General features: G+C 37.9%; 1 protein-coding gene across 3 annotated transcripts in view; it reads right to left on the bottom strand.

The window, feature by feature from the left end:
* POU6F2 (POU class 6 homeobox 2) overlaps nucleotides 1–25,537 on the bottom strand; it is a 299,665-nt gene that overhangs the window by 11,307 nt on the left and 262,821 nt on the right. For all 3 annotated transcript variants that reach the window (XM_056484213.1, XM_056484214.1, XM_056484215.1), the window contains 2 exons: nucleotides 12,898–13,104; nucleotides 1,241–1,409 (listed from right to left, as the gene is read on the bottom strand). In XM_056484213.1, the coding sequence (XP_056340188.1) occupies nucleotides 1,241–1,409; nucleotides 12,898–13,104 (376 nt within the window). The remainder of the gene's footprint in view (nucleotides 1–1,240; nucleotides 1,410–12,897; nucleotides 13,105–25,537) is intronic.

Raw genomic sequence — 25,537 nt, 5'->3', positions numbered from 1 at the left:
GTCCAAAAGAGGAGCTATTCTAGACTAGCTATTGAAAAATTACTTGCTCTGCACCAGCTATTTTACTCAATTTGCCCACATGGACTAGAGGTAAATTTTATACATTTGCAATGGAAAACCTCTTCTTTGTCTTCCTTCTACAAGCATGTCTTCATGAAAAAATTTACTACTGACAGAGCAATAGCAGTATATTTATATCACTATAATTATATCTGTATCTATATGCAGATATTTTCAGTCCAGAACAAAAGTATTCCCACTGGGAGTTATATCTGCATAATTTTACCACTACAGCTCTACTAGTAATTCCCCCATGTAAACAATCTCTGAAATAATCTAACCAAGATTTTTTCACATCTTTCCTTGCATGACAATTTCTCCAAGCCCTTCATGAGCTTGTATCAGTCACATATTTTACTTTACCAATATGGCATAAGCTGGTGGCAAGTGTTTGTTTACTTAGAAAATGTACATGGAGTATCATAGAACAAGATCATCCAAACCACTTGGATTTTTGCAGATATGCTTCTTAGGTATACTGTCAGCCTTGGTTTTTGCTATGTAAAGACCAAGTTAATTCTGATAAGGTAATATCAAAGACTGTGAACTGTGCAATCTGGAAGAAAGTGCTGTTCAGGTGAGCTGTTATAATCCTAACACTGGAACCCAGTTATTTCACTGCAGCATGCTTCTCCCTTCTCCCCAATGTGTTCCAGCTCATTCTTGTTTAAATGTTATAAGCTTTTTCTGGCAAGAGAAGTCTCTCACTCTGGGTTTGTGTAGTATTAGGGTTTGTAATGTGGTTTGCTATATCAACCAAGCAAACAAACAAGCAGCTTAATGAAAAGTAGGAACACCTGTTTGCCCATCAAATTCTGAGAAATGCAATTCATTATATTGACTGATTCAAAAACTCCTAACTTCCAAAGAACATACACTACATTTCAGTTATAACAATTGCACCCATGAGTCAATTAATGTCTGCTACCATTTTTATGACCATTTTCATGACCATTTTCAGCATTGATTAAATTTCTCAAGGCATGTTTACCTTAAGCCCCATCCATGATAGCACTTAGTAATTCTTACTGGTGAGAGTCAGCTATTTAACAGTATACAATGTACTATATTAAAAAAAAAAAAAAAAAAAAAAAAAAGGAGGGAAAGCAGATTGGAAAACTCAGCAGCAAGGAGAACAAACAGAAGGGAGAATTAAGGAGAGCCAGGGAGCAATACTTACTGCTGACTAACTGGCCAACACTCAAAGCTGAAGAGGAGGAGGATGAGGAGGAAGAAGAGGAAGCCTGACGCACTGGGCTTTGAGACATAGATGCTTGACTGTGAGCCAAATGCAGGAGATTGGATTGTGAGGCTGCTTGTCCCACTTGCGTCTGGGAGGGCTGATGGAGCTATATGTCAAAATGTAAAAATATGTATTTAGAAAGCGAAGCAGTAACAGGAAACTTGCAATGCACCATCTCACCCATCTACTTCTGGGGAACAAATTACAGCAGCATTAACACCATGGGCTTTGTTCAGGTGACAGTGTTAGAGCAGGAGCAATCTGAGCTGTTTCACATATTGTCTTTCAAGTTTTACTCAGTTTAACTGGATACTTAATCTAACTAGAAGGTAAATACTTTTTTTTAAAAAATGAATGATATGAGACCTATGACATTTACAGCAGGATTTTGATTTAATAACTACATATCCTTACCTGTTTTCTGACTCATGAAACCAGACTTTTATTCCCTACATGGATTTTCATAGAAATCAGGATTGTTTCACAGAGGCCCTTTCATACTGCAGGACCACGGCCAAGATGTGTGGGAATGGGTAAGAGGACAGAAATCGAGCCAAAATCCCTTTCCTACAGGAATGAGTGGTTTGTTTTATAACATCAGACCTGGCAAACAAACCAAAATCATGAAAATGGAAAAGTTGCCTTTGACTAAAACACACACCAAAACTTCTGAGCCCCATTCACATCAAGACTGTATCCAGTAAGACACACCTAAAAAGTCTAGTGAGTATGGTAGATGCAAATCACACATGAATTGACTTTCTAATCTTTTTTCAACAAATATTACAAGAGTGTAGTCTTTGTTTACCAGGAGAATGTAAAGAACCATCAATCCATTCTGCCAAAAATATGCTTTCATGTGGTGTTGAAATCTAGGAACATTTTCACACAAAATTCTCAGAAAATCCAAAGGGCAGTCTGTCTACAGAATGAAGGCACACAATGGACTTTACAGCTTTGAATTGGATTCTAGTAGTCCAGTACAGTCTTTTCAGAGCATGAGAATACACTAATAGAGGTCTGACACACTCTGGTGACTGCTGCTTATTATACCTTTATTTTATGTTGATTCTTGATATTGATCAAAAAAGATCGAAAAAATATTCTAAAAAAGCTTCACTTCACTGCAGCTGTTATCTGCATTTTCTACAAGGGAAAAGATAAAGGCCTGTTGGCCTTGCTTGAAGTCAGTAATTAAAATCTATTTCTTGAATGCTAAGGAGTATGAGGTTTTCTCTTTTGATATCTAACTGAAAAAATGACTTAAGAAAAGGAGCTACATTCATTAGTAACACTCAAATTATATGTATTATCTTCCCAGCACACATAGAAATGTCTGATGCCAAGTAGACAACAAATTGTATAAAACTGTAGATAAAGGTATCTGTTCACATTCAAGATAACACTTTCTGTGGAAAGTATATGAACTATTTTAATGACAATATTCCTGTTAAAGTCTGTTGAGAATGGAAAAAGTTCCAACTTCTTTTTCTACCTTCTACATGGAATAATATAACAGAAAAGAAAAGAAGAAACTTTGATTTAACCTTTAATGATAATGATAATTATTTATCTGTCCAGTTTTAATGTATTCTGACTTCCTTGTGGATTAATTAAAAAAACCCACTTTTTTATATCTAGGATTTTTTTTTTAATCAAGTACATTTTACAAAATATAACTGGCACTTTATCAAGGGGATAACAGTTGAGAAGCTGATTAAAAGGCTTCCAGTTTTTAGACTCATGCAAGGAGAGAGCATCTCAAAAAAAATTCTCTAACAGCTGGATTTATCTACAGACAATTCCTAACCCAGAATGTCTACTTTTAGAATATCTTCTCTTAGGGAAACACCCCACTATAAGGGCTGGCCTCTTCTGAACACTGCAGAGGTGGACTGCCTGCCCATGTATTAAATCCACATCACATCCAGACTACAGCTTTCAGAAACAGGCAGGTGTTTGGGGTCTGAGTCTGTTGTCTGAGGGAATTTCTGGCAAAACTAAAGATTTCAGCCCAGGCAAGGGAAGATAAATACTGTATTTAGATGAGTTAGATGTTTCACACAGTTCCATACAGAACAGTCTAAGCGACGTTAGTGCTCATCTGTGAGGATGGAGGAGCAAATGCAGCAGCTATCTTTAAAGAGAAAGATCTGCAAAATTATAGTCCAGTCAACTGAACTTCAACCGTGGAAAAGTACTGAAGAAAATAATCAAACAATTTGTAAGCACCGGCAAGAAAACAAGGCAGCGGCAGACAACATGGATTGTTAGAAACAAACTGTGTCAAACCAATCTGATCTCCCTCTAAGACAGGGTAATTGGCCTTGTGGACAGGGAAAAAGCAGTAGGTGGTTTGACTTTACAAGTGTCTCGACACTCCCTCATGTGACATTCTTTATAACCTCAGGAAGCATAGTTCAGGTGAAATTGCTGCAGAGGGAATGCCAAAGTATTTGGAAAGCAAAACTGAGGATGAGGTATCTGTGAAAACAGAAGTGTGCATGCATGGTGCTTCACAGAATCTGTCCTCACTCTGCACTACTCAGTATTTTCTTAATGACCTGGATGACGGAGCAGAGAATATCTTTACTAAATTTACATGCTGATGACATGCTGGGAGAAAATTTTAACAGGCTGGATTACAGGAATCAAAATGTTTCTGTGCTTTGAACGTGCTGGCTGCAAACCTGTGGTGTTGCAAAACTGAAATGAAGGAAGTTCCCATATCCATGTGAGTGGGAGTGATGTCTGCAGTGCATGTGAAGTGCATCCTCTTTTCCACTGAGCCCTGGAAAAACCTCTGCAGAGGGGGATGCCATGTCCACAGCTAGGTGCTAGGCTGCATTAAAACCTGGACCAGCTAGAATTAAATAATTAGAATGCCTGAAGGCCTGGGAGTTAACTGAGGCTTATGAAGACACCTGCAATGAACTGGTCGTGTTTAATCTAAAGGAGGGAAGACCATGTGGGATGAATACACCTGCTTTGAATACAGGTGTATCTAATGGAAAGAGGAGATAATTATTGTGTTAAGACACAATACATTTTATAATGGAGAGAATAAGGCCTAGTTATCTGGAAGGTTCAAATTAGATGCTGGGAAAAGCTATCTAACGTGGCAGTGGAACCCTTGCATCAATTACTGGGGGAATCTGTGGGTTTCTGTGATGGTGGTTAGGGCCAAATTAGCTAAAAACTGGACTAGCTACTCCACCTGAGAATAACAGGTTGGACTGGATAATCTCTTGAACCTTAACCTTCTACCCATAATTTTTTTTTATGATTCTACACCATTTCCCATCAGCATTACTCAGGGAGATAGCAAAACCAACATTTTTCAGCTATGTTACAACATACAGGCACAGAAGAGTTCAACTGCTGAGCACATGCATGATAAAACTCAAGGCATGCACACAGTCAGAGTCACTCTGTAACACATGCACAATGTGATGGTCGAGTCTGGAAAGTATTTGAATCTCTGAACATGTTTTGAACTATGCATGTATTTTTAAAGTAACTGGAATACACAGAAGCTTGGCAACTTTCTTGTTGTAGGTCCAGAAATATTTAAACAAATATAAGAAATTTTCAAAATTTAGGTGGGTAGAAGAAATATGGCTAGAGAAGTTTGGATTCACAGTAACCTTAGGTGTTACAGCAATATATAAGGGATATTTACAGGTTGGTTTCTAACTCACTGCTTGTGAGGGAGAAGCAAGCAATGGAGCTGAAGAGGCTGAAGAGTAACCTTAAGACCTGACCAAAGACTGAGGGAGGATTTAATCTTTAACTCCCTACATAATTTCCAGCACACCCTCTGCTTTACAGACATGATGGTTAAGCTGTAAATGTCCTGCTTAAAAAACAATGATAGTTATCTGTGGCATGAAATTGCATTAAAATACTCTCTCTTTTCATCCACTATAATTTCCACTCCAGAAATAGCCTTAAGGAGAGGCAACGATTAGATTATGAATTAGATTCTAGACGACAGAATCAATTTGAACTTGCAATAGCTGACTTTTCCCAATTTTGGACATGTATATATGATATGAATTATGTTTATGACTGTTGTGCATTTTCCATCCAAAGACAGAAGGAGGCACAGAAATTACAGAAACAGTTGCTGTAAGTGCCATTCTGTGTAGGTGGATACAGTAGACATGCCAGAATGATGACTGTATACAACAGTGATCAGTATCTGGCAGGAATATGTGTATGCCCACTACAGCTAGAGGGATGAAGTGAATATGAGAAGTGAAAAGTGAATCCTAATACTTTATAAGAATAAATTGAACATTGCAAAGGGCCTTACTTGTATTTCTTTTACGTGAGTGTTACATGTTGCTGTCAACAGTGACTGACAATTTGCAGAGGTGAAGAATTAATTGACTGACAAACGCAGAGGTAAAGAATTAATTAAGTCTGCAAGATTGAATTTTGTTCTTAAATTATGTATGTAGGGTATTCCTATGCCTGGGATGGTTGACTGGAGTTCTGTGTTAAAGGCCTTATGAGAACAGGGATGTTGCTCTCTGCATCCAGAAGCATAAAATAAGAAAAGAGAAAGAAACTAAGTGGAAATCTAGAAAACTTTTGACAAAATATTGTCCTGCATCATAACAGAGCTGCTACTTGGTTTTACAGAGAGTCAGGATGAACAGCAAGGGCAAAATATGGACTTAATGGAAAGGAGAAGAAAATAATAAGCTTAAATTGCAGTAAGGGAAGCTGGAGTCAGGCATTAGGAAGAGCTTTTGAATGCTAAGGAGAGGGGCCTAGGTTTCCTAGGGATGTCAGGGAACCTGCATCACTGAAAATTTTTAAGAACAAACTAGACAAACATCTGTCAAGAATGATATAGGGACAGTTGATCCTGCCTAGGGCGAGGAGACAGACTACATGACCTCTTCAGGTCCTTTCCAGTCCTATTTTTCTATGATTCAGTGAAAAGGAAATCCTAGAGATGAGGAAACACAACAAATTAGAGAAGACAGAGGTGAAAAAGACAAGTATAACAAAAAGAGCAGAAGAGATGAAACTAATAGGAGAGGTACAAAGAGCAAGAAATACATCTTAAGCAACCCCCTTTATGTCATAAATAAATATTTTAATTTTTTTTCTGATGTCAGCTAGCTCATCTTGGAAAATATGGACATTAGCTCTTGTAAAGATTAAAGTCCATGGAAGGTCTGAAAAATTAATATCTTGATACAAAAAGACACTCCCAAACACTTAGAAATTCCATGATAACGCCTTACAGTAGTAGTAGCTTAAGTGTTTCATGCTTCTTTTTTTCTTGCAAGTCCTCTGCTCTCTATACATTTCCTAAAATGCTTCCTAAAATACATTTGATTTTGAGAAAGAGTAATGGCATGCTGAGGACACTGCATGATTTGAGGGCACCATGGCAGATGAAGTCTGTTTTCAAACCTACCATACTGCATGAGCAGGCATGGGCTTCAAAGATGCTTCCTTAAATCTTCTAGCAAATGGAAAGAGCAAGTCAATATGCCCATCCTTCATGCCAAATCCCTTTGTGCTATAGTATTTCACAAATACTGTAACCCATCACACTAATTTAGGTTATTCAAATAAATTCAAGTTACTGCAGATATGAATCTGAATATGAAAGGCATTTGATACTTAATAAGCATCCTCACTCCCAGTACAGTAAAATATAGTACAGTACATACTGTATAAAAGGTGTCTGTACACACTGCTTAGATTGACAGAATAGCTGCATTTGGAAACTAATACAGAAAGGTCCTTAGGTTCACACTGGCTGTGCACATACTCTGCCCAAAATGAAGACTGTGCTGTGGACATTACTGGGGGCAGGACTTTGACATCTTCTGCTGAAGTTCCTCCAAAGCCTTTCTATTGAATAACAGCTACTTTCAAAGCACACTGCAATTGAAAGTCTTTCAACTTGCTAAATGAGGTTGAGAATATAGCTGGACTTCTGTAGAAGATTTAATTTTATATATAAATCAGGCGCATAAGTAATTTTTTTACCTCTATCAGGAAGGATATAATGAAAATATAGCAACAGTATTATTGACAATATATTAATCACTAATTTTAAATTATTTATCACTTAATAATGTTAATTAATAATGTAAATATTACAATAGTATTATAGTAGCAGTTTTAAATGTGCAAGTGCATAATTCAAAGGTAACACTCATATTCCTAGAGTGAACAGCATATTTTACTTTCTGTGCCTCAGTTGCTTAGAATGACAGGTAATGTAATTCTAGTGGCATTAGAGTGGCAGGTAATGAGGCTCATCTTCCTATACCAAATGGTTTGGTGAAGTTATGTCAGCTGTTTCTGAGACATCCTTCCTCTACAAGTGCTGTTGCCACAAAGAAAACTGGTCAGGAAAAGATGGAAACTACAAGTCAAGTGTCATGCTGTGGCATGGAAAGTCTGATGTAGTCTCTTGTAGTAGTAAATAGTTTAGTAATCTTGACTTTCAAAATTCTAGTAATTTATCCATAGATGAAATAGAATTATGCAATGATGATGGTAAAGGAGCAGAGAAAGAAGTGAGAAAAATTGTCACCCTCATCACTGAAAGTCATATAAAAAGTGAAAGAAAAACAAAGTCGGGTTGAGACAACACAGTTTAGTGACTATATTGAAACAGAGTAAGAAGAGTGCATTTCTCATAAAACAAGACAGCATCAAAGCTATAGGAGCATTGCAGAGAGGAAATGATTGAGAGCTAGTTAGATTTTAATGGGACAGAGTAACAAGGGATTGCATGGAGTTGTGATAACAAGATGGTAGGGTGTTTGTGGCAGGTTGGGACTGCAAAAAGAGAACATCTAACGTGAAATTTGGCAAGCAGATGTACAAGAATCACCACAGACCCATCTGAGAGGCATCTATGTGTTTTCAACAGTTAATCTGGAGCATGATAGCCAATGACAACAAAGATGGGGAACTGAAAATGTAGGAGAATGCTGCCTAGTAGCTCATTTTACTGTGTTAGAATTGGCAGAAGTCCAAAGCTGGTCATGCTCTAAGACATGATGAAGTATGAAAAGTTCTGTCAGGCATTGTAGATAAAACAAGACTGAGGACAACTGGGACTGTGGTCCTGATTTAATGAATCTAGTATGTAGAGAGAAAGAGCCAGGCAAAAGGGAGACGGGAATCTGTTTTATGTGGTACACCAGAGAACAACAGAATGTCCAAAAGTTGCTTCTGTATGGGCAGGAAAATAGTTATGAAAACACCAATTATTAGGAAAGCTGTTTAGGAAATTCATAAACAGGAATGTCTTTGAACCCCAATGATCATTGGCAGCTGGATCCTTCTCACTCAATTTCGCTCACGTAAGAATTAATGGAAAATCCTAAACCAGCTGCCCTAACCCTCTCTCATGTCAATGGAAACAATGGATATGTTAAGAGATACCTATTAGAGATGCAACCTATCAAAAATTTTTTCTATTTTGACAACTTGAGTTTTCCACTGGACAAGCTTGTCTATGTCTGTAGAGGAAATCCAGTGAACTAGCTTATGCTGGATACCTAACTCTTCTATGACTAAGTTTAGCAAGGTGATTACTTTCCTTAATTTTATAAGACTGCACTTCATGGCTCAAGTTCAGCTGTGCTGGTGCTAAGATTTTGTTGTTAGTGATATGAAAGAACACCTCGAAACAAATTTTTCAAATCCGATAATAAACGACAACACAAACAAGTTTTTGAAACAGATTCATCTGTTCTCAAAAACAATGTGCCTTTAGCCATGCTAAAACCTATATTTCAACAAAATTCTCTTGAGAGGCATGGAGAAAGTGCAGAAGTTAAAGTTACAAGGTAATTTTCTATTATAGGACACAAAGAAGTTATAAAGCAAGAAATATAAAATTAGAGAATAATTTTTTTGTTTCTTTTTCAAGAAAGGAGACTACAAATAGAGAACAAAGGATTTATATAAAATTTTTGAATGATTTTAGCAACCAGCAAGTAAATATGGTGAATAATGGTAGAGTGGAATCTGGAAGAGGAACACATGAATTTCTTCAGGTAGTACAGAATACCATGAAAAACTTGCAAATCCTGTTTAGAGCATGCCAGGGGAGCATTTTGACAGGTAGTGGATCGGTGTGAAGTGATTCACATCAAAAGGAACCATTTTAGTGACCCACATGATAATAATCAGGGAAGCAAAGATATATTATGGTGGATACATCTGCTTATTAAGTAAAACTGTTCCGTGAACAGAGATAGAATAAAGCAGGATGTTAAGGTAGTATTGAGATAACGAAAGGAAATAATGCTGAAAATAATATCATGTTATGTAAAACAGGGATGCATCCTCCCTGTGACCATGGCATTCAGTTCTGATCAAAAAATCTTGAAGAGATTAGTGTGGAAATGGCTGGGAGATGAAAAGCAAAAATTATTAAGGGCAAAGAAAAACTTGTTTATGAACAGAGATAAAAAGGATACAGAATAAAACAGGAGTGCAAACAGCTGCCTGCTTTAGAAAGCCATTGCAATTTCTAGGAGAATTCTTTGTGTGTGCACAGATGCTCCTTAGATTAGCAAAATGTTGGAAAATAGTAAAATACCTGAAGTTTTACCTACTTGGTATAAATTGAAGAGGAACAATCCCTACTGCAGGTAGTTTAAAGAACATAAATCAAAACTGTCTATTTATATTAAATACAGGAAGGACAGGACTGCATCAGACTTGCTTGTGTACATTTACAGAGCAGAAGAAGAAACACTGCTTTACACTGCATGCTACTAGTCTATGAATTCATTTCCATTAGGACACATTGAGGTTTTAGTCTGTCAAGCCTGGAAAAGTTGTAGGAATAAATAAGGCATATAGTCTACCTAAGTAAAACTGACTAACAACAATATCTGAGGCATTTAAGTCTTCAGTCATCAGGGAAAAAGTAAGCACTAGCATGCATTACTTAGCAACTGGAACAGTTTACAAAGGTTCAATTATTGTGACTCAGCTAACAAGCAGCAGCTCACTATCACTGCTCTTTCTCTCCTGCAGTACTTATTTTCCAAGGAAGTGACAAGTTGAAAGTTAAACAAGGATTATCTGTAACTGGAACATTTTTACTACATTATTTATTTCCTGTGTTTATTTCTTCAAGACATGCTAAAAACTTTCCCCAAACTTGTGCTGTAATATTTCCCCCTGCAGAAGCTCCTTTCATCAAGTTAGAAGACACAAAATGCTGTGTGACACCATTTTGAAAAACATTTTGAATTCCTGCCGAGCCCTCGGATTTGAAGCATTCACTCAGTTCTTTTGAAAATTATATTTTAAACCTTATGACTTAATATGCTATCATTAGCCAAATGCTAGAGCTTGTCTAAGTCTCTACCCAGGCAATAAAATAAATCCAGGATCTCCTTAAACTAAATCTAAATCTAAATCTAAATCTATTCACTTTCCAAATGATACAACAGTTTGTATAGTACTAGCCCAATTTTTTTTCACTGTCCATTGGCATTATTCCTACAAGGAATCCAGCTCTCACAAATCTTTTGTGTTCCCACTAAAATCCATTGCAAAATTTTCTCTGACTTCTTTCAGTAAAACCAGAGGAGCCAGTAGAGGGAGCACAAATACATAGAAATAATTTTCTAAGGTTCCTATAAACACGATGACCTGTACTATTTTCTTATGTAGTATTTGCACTACATTTTTTTCACTCCCTGATCAAAAATACTGTCTTGATTAAACTTCAAGAAGGGCTGATTCAAGGTAAGGAGACTCTGTTGTTTGGTAGCCCTTCTTGCAACCCCTGGGACCTCAGGACTCCATGTAAGAAAGGCAGAGGCTGAACCCTGTGAAAATAGCATTGGCAAAATAATGTTTTCTACCTCCATAGCACTGCTGGGCAGACCAGCTTACTGGGGAGCATCTTTGGCTCTTGGACATAACCAGTTCTCTGCACACTGACATTTCTGCCAGCTGATCCCTGCACATGAGCGCACAGGTTGGGTGCACAAGTGCAGTACAGCATGATGTGGTACACTGTGCTTTCTGCCTTGCACCCCTGCTCATTCAGCAAGCTGCAGCTTTCAGAGTTTGTCCCTTTATGTGGGCCCAGTGCTACGAGCTGTGCAGAAAATATGACACCCCAGTGCCCTCTCTGCCCACTGACACTACTGGCAGACATTGCCTGCAAGAGGTTGCTTTGATGCAGGACTCAGAAGGTGAGTTGCTTTCCATGTGAGAATGTCTCAGGCAATAATACAGGTCCTTTATCCTCCTATTTATATCTAAATTTTATGAGTTTCAAATGGGATCTCAGGGCTGCTATGATTTTTGAGTGCTTCCCCCATAATGGAGGAAAAGATCTAATCCCTTCAGGAGACTGGCTGAAACACGCGCCCAGGAAACCAAATGTGAACTGCTGAGTTTCATATTTCATTGTCAGGCTTTCCTGTGGTGGAGAACAGGGAGCCTGCCCTCTGATCCATTCAGCTTTGTCTGAAACCATGTATAAGCAACCATTGCAAAAGCATTTGCCAGTAGTGTGAGTATGCTCCCATTAAAGAAAATTGACTTAGATAAATGCCAAGTCCTTTGGAAAATGCCCATATGCTAGATACTACAGGGGATGGGATGGGAATAAAACAGATAACCAATGGGATGTGAAAAGTTTTCAGAACAAACAAAAAAGTGATGTTAGAGAACCATTGGTTCTCTACTCCTAAATTTGAAAAAAAAAATAAAAAATTATAAAATCATCAGCTTGGAGTTCAGGTGGCCTGGGATATTCAGCAGCATACAAGAAGCTGCTCCTTGTGCCTGGAGGTGTCAGGAATGGCAATCACTACCAGCAGTAGGAATGCTAAGTGGAATATTTAAGTGAGGGACATTTTTGTAAGTACCTCTTTGGTAATCACATTTGATATATTTTCTGTCCTCACTTTCCCCTCTTTCAGAGAAAAAAGGTGGGACTACAATTCCTTGCTCTACAGATGTAGGCAAAACTGATGGATTTGACTGTAGAGTGCTATAAGAAGAGCTAGAGAAGTGTTTTTGGATCTCATTGTGGCCACTGGATCCATCCTTAAGTTTGTCAACTACCTGCAACCTTACACTGAGTAATAATTTCCACAGAATACTTTCTGTCTATGCAATTATACATAATCATATAGGATTTTCCAGTGAGGAAATCTAGTAAGATTTTATATTTTTCCATGTTTTCCCTGCACATTCCAAATAATTTCAAGCCCTAGTCCACTTGGTGACCACTAAGGAACTGAACTTTATAGGCCAGATGGGTCTCCTCTGGCTTATATTCCTATTGCATTTTCACTGCAGAAAACATCTCGGTTGGTCCTATACTGACCTTGAGGAGAAAAGAAGAAATAGATAGTCCTTGAATGCATAAATAAATTATTTAAAATGACATTATTACTTACTACATATTTAGTATGCAGCAATGCACTATGCAGGACAGAATTAATTTTTGTTATTAAAAGTGGTGTAGAAGTGAGGGTTTTTAGAGAGTGCTGGTGAGGAGCAGAAGGTTTCTTGCAGCGTGTGTGTTCTGACAGTCACTCAGGCTACAGACAAGTTACCTGCTGGCCTGGTTTGAGCGGCGATAGTGTTATTCCCTGGGTATTGATCACTGGCAGGATCTGGTTGCCGATGACGGTGGCGATGATCTGACCCTGGGCATTGGTCAATAACTGTGGAGTTATCGGCTGCACCTGGAGTCCCTGAGCTCCACCTGCCGCCTGGCTGGATGGGACTGGGTTAGGCATCAGTGGGATTGTTCCAATGATCTGGAAGAAACAACACAGGGACAATGCACGCATGCCACACATACTTGCCACACGTAATTCCTTATATTCTGCATGTTGAATCAAACTTAGGTGATAAAAGAACAGAGAGACTGGAAAAACAGGCTGAGGGTGGGAAACAGTCTTTCCTTTACTGGGATGATGAGGGCTTTCCAATTAATTTGTCATGTCACATATCACCTGTACATTTTACCACTGTCCACCGTCATCTGCAGCAAATCTGCCGTGGCTTAAGAGTGCATGAAACAAATGCTGGGCCACACTCTGGGCCCTGGATCACAGTTTGTTTCCACTCTTCATTTTAACAAAGAATGAAATAGATAAAACTATCAGTGTTTTTGTCTTGCTTTCTACATCATCCTAAAGGGGCTTATCAATTTTACTTGATTTTCTGATACCTGGTACTCTAGATGACCACCTCTTACTCCCATGTGATCTCAGGAAGATACAAAGGGATACTGGTGCCTTTTAGGGCATTCTTTATTAAGATATGTTCATAAAAATGCAGCTGGTTTGGATGACAGCTATGAAGTACAACACAACAGGAGGGCTGATGTTAGATAAAATATATTAGCTAACATTTCTGGGGCAAGTAGTTTCAGAAAGAGACACTTGTGACATCTCAGACTTGAGAATACAGTGATTTCCTAAAATGCGAATATGCCAGTAAAACTAATATTAGGATGAGGTGTCAAACAGATGTCGTAAGAAAGCTTGTCAGTCAATAAGCTGCTAGGCTGGAAAAAGTTATGCTGTTGCAAGATTCTTTTTACAAGTATTAAAGAATCTGAAATAAACTTCTGATGAAACTTGGGCCTAAACCCAAACTTGTTCTTTTTTTTTTCAAACAGCAACATACTAAGCTGGAGTCATAGGATTGCTGCAGTAGGAAAAATAAAAATAAAATAATCATGGCACATCTCTATTTCGTATGCCTTCTCCTCTCTCTTTATCATAGCCTCTCTGAAAACATCTACCCCATTATAAGACTTCCAGTCTGCCCTTTCCAGAAACCTTGCTTCTTCCTCTTTATCCTCAGCATTCACTGCACTGTGTGGTCCATTTTGACTCCCACTACTATGATCCCTGTTGTGCTGTGTACCTGACCACATATTGACCTACTGGGCTGCTGAGAAAGAGGGTGGATTATGACTGAGTTTTCCTTCTTTTTCATCAGTGGAGATAGAAACAGGGTAGTTTTCCACAATCTGTCTGTTGGTTCTTATTCCATTTGGGAGGTTAGTCATGTTTTTAGATCTCCTTCTTATGTTTCTGACAAATTTTATAGAGATTAATCAGCTGATACAAAGCCATTAAGTAGGTATGGAGATCTGAATGGATGGAAAGAGAAAGGGAAGTATGCATAGCACTAGACACTGAGTAGCTTCCTCATTAAAATAGGCTGAAGTGTTCCTAATGAAACTGAAAAGCAAGTTTGTTTTTTTTTTTCCCAAACAAATATATAAACCAAAACATATTACATTCCTATTGATTTCAACAATTAATTTATATTATATCAATGGAACCCATCCAATACAGTGTAAAATTAGCTCTAAAATGACTGTTTAGTGAAAACATGAGTTAGCTATTTGGGCAGACCACTAAGTTGCTTTGTGTGAGTGCAAAAGCAGAACAACACTGAATCTCTTGCTATGGAAATAAAATGAATACAGGTGTGAAATGTATGGTGGAGAGTAACAGAGATATGTTAAGACCTCTGCCTGCTGAAATCACCGGGGGGACATCCAACAACCCCAAAAAAATCCATTCTTAAAAAGGATCATGCAAAGATATCCAAGTAGTTCAGGCATAGCTGGAGGGGCAGGTGGCTCTTATCACCCTCTCCCATTGTTAGGCTAAGATATGACTCCATGGAGTGACAGGCTCCTAATGAGTGGCTGCTCCTCCAGCAGCCACACACAGTGATGTGCCTCTAGGTGGGCTCAACCCTGCAGTGCTGGGTGACAACCTAAACTGACTCCTGGAGCAAGAAGAGTGTACCTTGTTGGCTGTGGCAGCTCAGGTGACAAGTGGTAGGTGCTGAAGTCATGGTTGATTTACCAAACCTGCCCAGTTAGAAGGCCTTAGCATGGGAACACCAGAGAACCATAAAGTAAAACAGGACAGCTGTCCTGTGGGAGAACCTGATAAAATGGCAAGCCCAGCAACTAAGCTGTATTGTAAGAGCTGCATATATCAAGACTGTTCAAAAGACTGTAAAGATACAATTTAAGTTCTTAATGCATTGCTAAAAGGTAGACAGATCTATAAAGATTATTACCCCCATTTTACAGAGCATGAAAGTGAAGCACGGTGAAACATATTCAGAGTTAGCCTTCTAAGCTAAAATTTCCTGAGAGTTTATTTTTGCAGATCACAATGCTTTTATTTTATTTTATTTTATTTTATTTTATTTTATTTTATTTTATTTTATTTTATTTTATTTTATTTTATTTTATGTGTCCCTAGCTGAATGGCAACTGCTTTCTTGTTCATGTGAGAAGATGGCTGTTCATTGAGGAGAGAGGCATTTATTTACATCATTATCAGATTTCAAATTGTTTTCTAAACTCAGGCTTTCAGCATGAATGAAATACAACTGCAACGCAGTGCCAACACGTAAATATCTCCCAGCTTCTGTGACCTAACATATTTATGGGTAACAAATACATTCTTTCACTTTTAATATAATCTCACCAAACACAAGAAATAATCCTTCTTAATTTTATCAGCAGAGACATATCAAAGGCCTCCCCTTCCTTTGCCATGGCTGTAAAGGACGCAACCTTGGACTGTCATTACTCCAATGTAACTTTAACTATCAAGGTCCTAATCCCAGCAAAGAAAAAATGCTGTGTTGGTCTTATCAGTAATAGAAACGTTTGCATTCACATTTAAAATGCATTTCTTGGACTACAGTTGGACATTTCATAGAATGACAGTGCTGAAGTGGACAGTTTGTAAGGTCAGAAGCAGAAGGCTATCTATATGTATTAATGTGTGTCACACGCCATACTGTACATGGCGTGCTGTACATGCACACAGACAGAAATGGAGCAGGAAAAACACAGATGGGAGAAGTGTTCCAGAAGGGCAAATGAGCAATTGCCCTCAGGGGGGTTACTGTAGGACCCAAGGGTAAATCTTAATGGGAAACAGAAACTTACTGAGGTTTCAGAAGATTTTATTTTCTTTTTTACCAAAGTAAATTCTTGTCTGGTTAGGAAAAAGATATCCACTTGTCTCTACTTAAACAACAGGGCTACTCATTACCGCATGCAGCTTTGAGATGGCTAAAATCAGATTCAGGTTTCCCCTTTCAAGTTCCCCTTTGTCCATGTACCCTCTCATAAATATCCTAATTGCTCACTGATTCACACATAAGAAGTACTACAACTGGATCCCTTCCTTAAACCTTGTGTGACTGACATGATGCTGAGCCAGATCCTCCTTCCTTCTAATCTTGGTATGAAATTTCACCCTGGGCCTTGCTAATCTGTCCTCTTAAATTATCGTAAAAGTTGAAGACAATTTATGGTTTTGATACATTTGAATTTTGTCAAGAAATAAAACAAGGCCATGCCACAGGCTTGAGGCACTGGCGTGCCACAGTACAGACTATTTAATTGCCAGTGATTTCCCTAGTCGGGAGGCATTGCTCCTTTCTAGGAAATGCTGCTACTTCAGATTATATTCAAAGACGGTTCAGGAATAACATGTGACAGGGACTCATCCCACAAGATACTTACAAAGTCACACAGAATGGTTTGAGTTGGAAAGGGCCTCTTAAAGACCATCTAGTTCAATTCCCCAGCCATGAGCAGTGTTGTATTTCACTTTGTTCCTTAAAGCCCCATCCAACCTGGCGTTGAACATTTCCACAGTGGGACATCCACAATGCTGTGTCCTCTCTGAGACAAAGCAGAACAGGCTTCTCACTCTGTAAGAGTGCTTGGACTCAAATTCGTAAGCAATTCTGCTTGTCAAAGATGTTCTTGAAGAAAAAACCCCCACATCCCTAAAAGTTCTCATGGTACAAAAATAGAATTTTAAAAGTTTGGAGAGATTTTTGTGTGTCTTTTACAATTCCTTTTATACATCCTACAGCTGAAAGCAAGCACTGTTCACAAAGGAGCTGTAAAGCAGGTGCCACATGCAAAACAGCAACCAGACAGTTTTGAAAGCCCAAGGGTTAATTCAAGAGATCCCCTTGTTAAGGCTTCTCTAAGCGAGTCAGACACAGCAACCTGCATAGCCCTGTGGATTAAAATAAATTACACCAGGTTGTATCTTTCTGAGGTACAGGTTCCTCATCTAGGTACAAAATGCAGTGCACGTAGAATCTGTACTGAGATATTTAATGTAAACTCAGACTTCAACTTTTTTTAATAGAGACAGAATTTTCATGTTCCTCTGCTGATCACAAAGACTGCAATTCTGGTCCTGTGCAGAGTGTTGCCAGAATCCTTGGTAGAATCAGATTATCACTTCAAGTATTCAGTATGTTCCTTTCCTTTTTGTCGATGGATTTATAGACACATCAATTGTGTCAAGTTGCTTAGAGAGCAGTTTTTACAGAAATTAATATTTTTCTCCTCCCCAATATTAACTAAATTTTAAAAGTCAGTTGTTTGTTTCTAACTTCAAAAGAAATTTGGGGTCATTTTTAACAGCATCTGAACATTTTCTACTGATTAATCTCCTAGTGTGGTTTTAGCACCCTAGGATATCAAGATATCTGATATCAGATCTCTCAGACCTTCCAACTTGAACCTATCATTCTCAAGATGACTTCTGCAATAAAATTGTACAGCTTTGCTTGCACATGAAATTAATTTGTCAACCTGCACCTTCATACCAGGTGTGGGCACAGTGATCTTTGCCTATATAGTTCCTGCAAACTGCAAATTTATCTGCAATGAAAGAATAGCACACAATTAAAGTGAAGGTAAAATCCCAAGTAATGGAGCTGACCGTGGATGGGAAAAATCCCAAATCCTCAGTATATCAAAAATTTCTGTGAATATTACCCCCAATGGCAAGGGTAATGTCCTAACACTAATTAACTGAAGTTTAGTCAGTATTGTACCTTTAAACAGATTTCTGACTTGCTCAGTAAAGATTTCTTCTTAGAAATGAAATAGAAACATATGATCTCTTAAAAATCCGATCCTTAAGAAAGGAAAAACATTAGAAAAATCCATTCTTATCCTTTCTTCATATTTAATTGCCTTTGTGGTTTACTTAGTTGTAACACAGGCTGAAACTGTGGACAGAAGCTGAGTGATTGCTCATAACTTCTAGGGATAAATGTCTAATTGCAGAACTGCAGATACAAAACCAGATTTTGCATAACTCTGTGACAGACTAATAGATGAATTCCCAGTAGTCAGTCTTTCCATGTGGCTCCTGATAAACCCACTGTGTCTTTACATTAAGTGGAGTTACCATGATGCCCTAAAATGAATCACACAACTGTTTTTTTATTAAATTCTTCTCCTCTAATCAGAAACAGGGATGGTGCTCTGCTTCATTGTTTCCCCAGCACAATCAAAGGAATACTACAAACTAGCCAAATGGATGGCTCAACAGCTGCCTTTGTTTCTGCTCTGAAGTAAGTAAAATCAAACTTTTAAACTTAAAATCAACTACACTAGTTTGTTTGTACTGTCAGCCAGGGCTGACATAAAGCATATGGTGACATTTCACCTGAAAAAATATCTTTAACTATAAAAAGGAAATATTAAGTATTTTTAGTAGTATCATCAAAATAAACATCTCTTCAATTCGATAAATGTTACAATTCTTTAAATATGGAAAGCTAATTATTCAGCTTTGAACAGCAGAACAACTTAAAAGAAAACAGAAAAACAGGGGAAAAGTGAAAGAAGCAACAGAAAAACTGTTCAGCAAGATGAGACAAACCACCATACTGACATAGACACGTAAGGGTGTTGGTGGATGAGAACCTGGCAACATATTCTTGCAGCCCTGAAGGCCAACTGCATCCTGAGCTGTATCAGAAGATTTTGGAGGAAGTGTTTGTCTCTTACTCTGCCCTCATCAAGCCTACATGGACTGCTGCCTCCAGCTCCATAGTTGTCAGCACAAGGAAGACCTTGCAGGTCCAGAGGAGGCCAAAAAGATGATCAGAGGGCTGGGGCATCTCTCCTGTGATGGCAGGCTGGAAGAGTTTGGGCTGTTCAGTCTGGAGAAGAGAATATTCTGGGGACAATTTACAGCAGCCTCCCAGTCTATAAAGGGGGCCTCAACACTGGGAGGGACAGTTTTACAAGGGCATGTAGGATGAGGAATCCATGACAGGACAAGAGGTAATGGCTTCAAACTAGGGAGGGGAGGTTCAGATAAGATGTTTTTTTACCATGAGGGTGGTGAGGACAGGTCACCCAGGGAAACTGGGGATGCCCCATCTCAGGAAGCATTCAAGGCCAGGCTGGATGGGGCTCTGAGAAACCTGGTCTAGTGAGATCTGCCCATGGCAGGGGGTTGGGATGAGATGATCTCTAAGGTCTCCTCCAAGCCAAATCATTCTATGATATCGCACAGTTTTCTAAACTTTATTCAAAAGCTGCTTCTGTTCAGAGATGTGTTGCATGGTCACTTTATCAGCAGGAGTTATTTAAGGAGACAACCTATGGAGAAAGTGACTGAGGAAAATATATGCTAATGTGAATCTGCACAGGATTCTTTGGCCTCTGTACAGCTGCCCATTTCTTAATCACATACATGTATATGTATATATATACACAGTAGCTATATAAATTATAAACACATTGACACAGATATTTTTAAAAATACATATCACTTATTATCTATCAATATCAATAAACCCAGCTATTTATATCCACTATACTGCATATATGCAATCTGCTGCCAATCTACACACTGAAAAACTGGAATCATGGATACAAGAAACACAGTTTGCAGACTTCTTTTGAAAGTAATGCTATTCCATCTCATTCCTTGGACTAATGACAATGTGATTCGTGAACCTCATACAGGATGAAGCTAAGGCTGCCTGTGTCTTTTAAGTTAGAATTGGTATTAATTCATGCAAAGCTTGCAAATTTCCTTTGCTGCATTGTATTTCCTAACGAAAACTCAAAAAGATGGCACGACAAAATGCTACTTTGAGGAAAAGTAGCATCAAATAGTGACAGTGAAAACAGGCACCTATGAAACTGTACTCCTAGGTCACCATTTTATGTAAGGAATTGTAATTTTCAAGGTTAAGTGTTGTTCATATATCCTTCAACATATTGGATAGGTTGTTGTTTGTATGCATCATAATGGAATATTGAGTCCAACATTCTGTATGCTTTCTCAGGTTTTTTTTTTTAGAAAATAATGTTTGTATATTAACATAAAACTATACAGGAATTTATTTGTCATCACTGTGAGAATTATGCGGTGAAATTTCTCTTAAGCAAATACAATCACATTCTGGTAGTAGGAGCATGTTTTCTGTCATAAAAAATAATGTCTTTGTTATTGAACATTCTGAATAACACAACATTTTCTCATTAGAAAAATCTAAATACATATAATTATCAAATTAAAGACCAAAAATTACATTGAGTGTCTGCTGAATTGTCTCTTTCAAGCAATTTGCTTATCAGATTTAACTTCCTTTTAAAAACAAGAATTAAATCAGGCATCAGGACCCTTAGAGGTCATAGTTCTCTGAGCTGAGCAAAGAAGCTGTTGATTTTAATTAGATTTGCAGGCCCTAAGCATTTCTGAAAATCAGCTAGTGAGATTCTTATGAAAATACTTATTATTTAAAATTATTTGATGGATGTCTAGTATAAAATATTTTAGCAATATTTTTGTTTGTTATGACAACAGATCCATGATATGTTATGACAGGACAGTCAATGCTATCATATTTGTTATGAAAAAACAGCCAGAATTTCTAATAATATTTGATGATCACTAAAATAATTCACAACTAACTGGTTTTAGCATTTTACTGCTTGTCTCCCAAGCCTCAAATAGCTTTCCTGATGGCTGTGTAGATCCTTTTAGGGTGTTTACAAGTAAGCATGCTTCTGTATGTGTGGTTTTGGGGCTGTTTTGGCAAATCCTCTAGATAACCAAAAGTAATAGTATTCATTTTCTCAGGAATTAAATACATAGCAGCTGGGCCACAAATGTGAATTTCTAGAATTAATGACAATGAAAATATTGTCATAAATTCTCATTCACCCCTAGTTTCTTTTCATGCAGGCTGTGATTGTCATGGTCGCCTACAGAGGTATCACTGTTGTTTGGCTTCTCTGACGATTTCAGTATCAACTATCAAACATCTCAGAGACAAGAAATCTCTGCTCTGAAGTAAAATTTCTCAGCCTTTTCAAGCTTTGTATCTGGGCTGCAGCTGCTAACCCAAACATCAATTTGTGTCCTTAGATTACAAACTAGATTTAGATTCCTTTAGAACAAGGATGGTCTCTTTTGAGCAATAACATTGCTTCCTGCTACTTCTCTCTCAGAGCATAAAGAGTGGACTTGCTTCCAGCCACATCAGAATCCGACACACAGCCCAAGAAAATGTAGGCATCCCTACACTTTGTAATATGTGCCATGCTGAGCCATTCAAGGGTAGCTCTGGAAACAAATTCCCATTTCTCACCAAGCCTAACTAGGCCCAGCCCAACTTGTGCCAATATGATTGGGTTGCTTCCATGCAATGATTGACATTATCAGCTTGTTTGGAGCTACCTTTGCTACTTGGTGCTGCTTTGCCCTGTACAGGACTACTACAGAGGTGCTATCTAGAGGTGAGGAGCCAGAATGAGGGAGGCAGGGTTTAGTAATTGCTCCATGATCCTGTGGTTTGTAAATAAGAGCTGCTATTGAGACATAGCCTTGATATAGCACAGATATGAACAAGATAACATCCTCCACATCCAAATAGTTCTCACTGAAATAGTGTGGGTTTAATTTTTCAAATTGTAATCTTACTCTTTTTTTAAAAGGGATGTGGCACATTATTGGCAATGTTTGTGTCTGGATGAGCAAGATTATTTCTGGTATTATACTTTTATTTCTTCCCCCTGGTTGTTCCTTTCAACTTGTTTTGCATAGACAATTAAGGAGATGGCACTGACTTCAGTAGGTGGTCACCACTGTCACTATTTATCTTGTGATGGCATTCCTGAAAAGTTATTCCACCAGAAGTATTATGGTCTTGCAAATGCATCCCAAAGACTTTTAGATTTTTTTTTAATTTTCATTGGTGAAATTTTCTGAGGAAACAAAATTACATTTTGGGAAAATGACTTTGAAAGCTTAATGATGTTCCATTCTGTCCTTGACTTGTCTGTTTAGAATACCAATGGATATTTTCTTAGATATTCCATGAGAAACTGGACTGAAATCACTAACCATCAAATAATCTTCAGATACAATCTTTAGGACCAGAGTTCTTTAATTAGATTACGGGTCGAAGAATTTCTAGGCCATCAGTATATTCTCGAATAATCCTCTCACATCTTCTGACTATCAAATTACCTGCACTATATAAAATATTTATCACAGATCACCAGATTTCTCAGTCTGTAATTCTTAAAGGTGAAATTAATTGTGCATGCTGATTCATTCAACCATTTCAGGTTTGGCCAAAATTCATTGCAAGAAGGTTAACGTATATCACAATCAATCAGTAGCAGTGATACTCAGCATTGTTGTTAGACAATCACATTTCCCCAAATACTGTTATAAATCTTGAGCTTGCTGCACAGATGCCATGACTGTGGATGATATGGTAGCTGACTCTCAATCCATAATTTCAACATAGCACCCGTACAAGATGTCTAAATACAAAGTCATGCCCTACTTAGGCGAAGTTTCTACAATTTTAGATCAACTAGACTTTGGCTAAATAAAATATAGAATCATTTGCCTTATTAATTAAGAGTTGTAACTTTTACTGTGAGAGTGCATGAAATCTCAGGGCAAGCTGAGATGAGTAACTGTGAAATAGCACATAAATGTACTGCTGAAACTCTTCCCAGTTTTGGAGGACATGCATTTCTTCCACAAGGGACTTTCTGACTACTGAGAACAAGACACAATGCTTATCACAGCATGACTATGATGGAACAAACCATCCTGGATTATATCTCTACTGTGGTGGGTATCACTGTGGAAACCAATATTCCAGCCCATAAAGTAGAATTTTGCTATAATGCACCACAATTTTGTGGGAGTTGATGACAAGGAGAAAAAATTCATTTCACTGAAAGAAGGTGGGAAAATTTTGATAGATTGCATGCAAATTCTTGAATGGAAAATAGTTATGACTTCAAGTTTCTAGATCTGGATGTCTAGGAAGAAAAATAGTTCCTGAGATCAAATATAACTTCCTTCTGTCCTGCATTCATCACAGAGTTGATTGCTCTTTTTAATACCCATGAAAATTTCCCAACCTAATATAAGCCAGGCCTTAGTCCTTCTTACTTGCAAAATTTGTTCTGGCCCCTAGTTCAGTACACTGCTCTGTGAATCAGTTCACCTTTGAAAAGTTTGTTAAATTCCAGGCCTCCATTCAATCACCTGTAATATGTTCATATAAATTTATTTACCTCCCAGCCAATACTCCTATAAGTCTTTAGGAATTTTTGTAAGGCTACCTAAGAGTCATGAAGAGCTTGGCTTTAAGACAGCTTGGCATAAATTTATCCACTTTAAGCACCACTCCATAGGAATTATAGTAGTAAATTATGTAATACAGATACTTAGTATTTACCATGAGTGACTAATTTTAACACCTCTCTCAGTACAAAACATTCTGATTCAATAGCATTTAACTCAGGAGGGTAGCTGTCTGTGGGTGTGGAGATGAATATCCAGCATTCAGTCATTCCTCCCTTTCCACTGGCCATTTGACCCCTTCTCAGGGCTACCAATTAATTTTTGTACATTCAAGATGTATTTAAAAATTACAGTTAAATCTAACTAAATTATTCTCAAATTTTGGGAAGACATAGCAAGAGACTGACTGTGTGGGGAAAACATGCAGCTTAATTACCAGTTTCATTCAGGTCCATAGGTCTGCTTAAGGAAGAGTTAAATGATTTTCTTATTAAAAGTAGCAGTGCCCTGAGGTAATCCCATCTTCAGCACCTACATCACTGCTGTGTGGAAGCAACATGTTCCTGATACAGACAGGCAAAGTGAAATTTGTTTATGTGTTTTTGTATGAATTCAAACTACTTTATATTTCCCTTCTGCTGTCAGCAGAGCCCATAGCCCTGAGCCTGTTCTGTGGAAGGTACATCACAGACAGTTTTCTGTTCTTGCATGCTGTCTCTGTAACAGTCCTAAAAGGATTTCCTTTTCAACTGTGATCTACAGGGCACCAAAGGTGAGGGGCTCCTTTATTTTTTTTTACTCTGGAGACAGGGAAGGGTTAGGACAGAAAATTAGTTGTTTCCAGAATCCCTTCTCCATCAGTGCAGTTGTCATTTGTCTTATATTTTCAGTAATTTTGGGCAGGCCATTGTTTTTTTTTTTCATATGTTAGAGTAAGACTTTAACACAGGTTCCAGTGTGATTATGTATTCCATTCATGATTATGGGGGTGCAGTAGACAATAAATAACAACAATCCTATTTGTCATCAAAGAATTAAATTGTTATATTACATAATAATTTTACATTTCCTTAGTTTAAGATCACTGAAGACTATGATGCACTCTATCAAGACTTTCAAGTGGGATGCTACTGCTGCACTTTCTGATAATTTTTGCTGGATTACAGGTTCCTGAAAGAACAAAGTGGGTGCTACTTAAACTTCAAATACCAAAATCTGGGAAAAAAATGCATTTATATTCTAGAACTGCCTTTTATGCTTACAGTTTGCTTTAAATGTTTCCCTAGAGCTATTGTTTTCCACATTGCTCTTGCAGCTGTGGCAGCTGGGGACCTCAATGACTTGCACTGTATAAAGAGATCCTTAGCAAGTTCAGAAGACATCATGCACAGCTACAGCCCTCTTGTAGGAACCTCAGTTGCTCCTCCACTGGATCATTCAGAGAACTCACACAGCTCAACTTTGCCAAAGCATAAAGTCACAGAATCATGCTGGCTGGAAAAAAACTTTCATGTCATCAAATCCAGCCATGAACCTAACACTGCCAAGTCCACCAGCTTAATTCAACCTCTCTCTCCTGGTATGTAATGCCTTAATGTGGAAAAGATTGAAGTGACACAAGAAAGTTCCTCATGAAGTAATGTTCTATACTCAGTTCTTTAAAGAACCAGCAAATCTAACCACAGACATGTTTTGCATATGAAAGTGTAAGGATCATCAGATGTTGCTTCCTTCATTCAGGCTTTACCATAATTGAAGTAGCCTCCCTATTAACAGTCCAAAGAGCAAGATATTA

Source organism: Oenanthe melanoleuca, chromosome 2 (assembly GCF_029582105.1).
Source record: "Oenanthe melanoleuca isolate GR-GAL-2019-014 chromosome 2, OMel1.0, whole genome shotgun sequence".
NCBI classification, from domain to species: Eukaryota; Metazoa; Chordata; class Aves; order Passeriformes; family Muscicapidae; genus Oenanthe; species Oenanthe melanoleuca.
The sequence above is the reverse complement of the archived record's forward strand: the minus strand, read 5'-3'. Positions and strand labels throughout refer to the sequence as shown.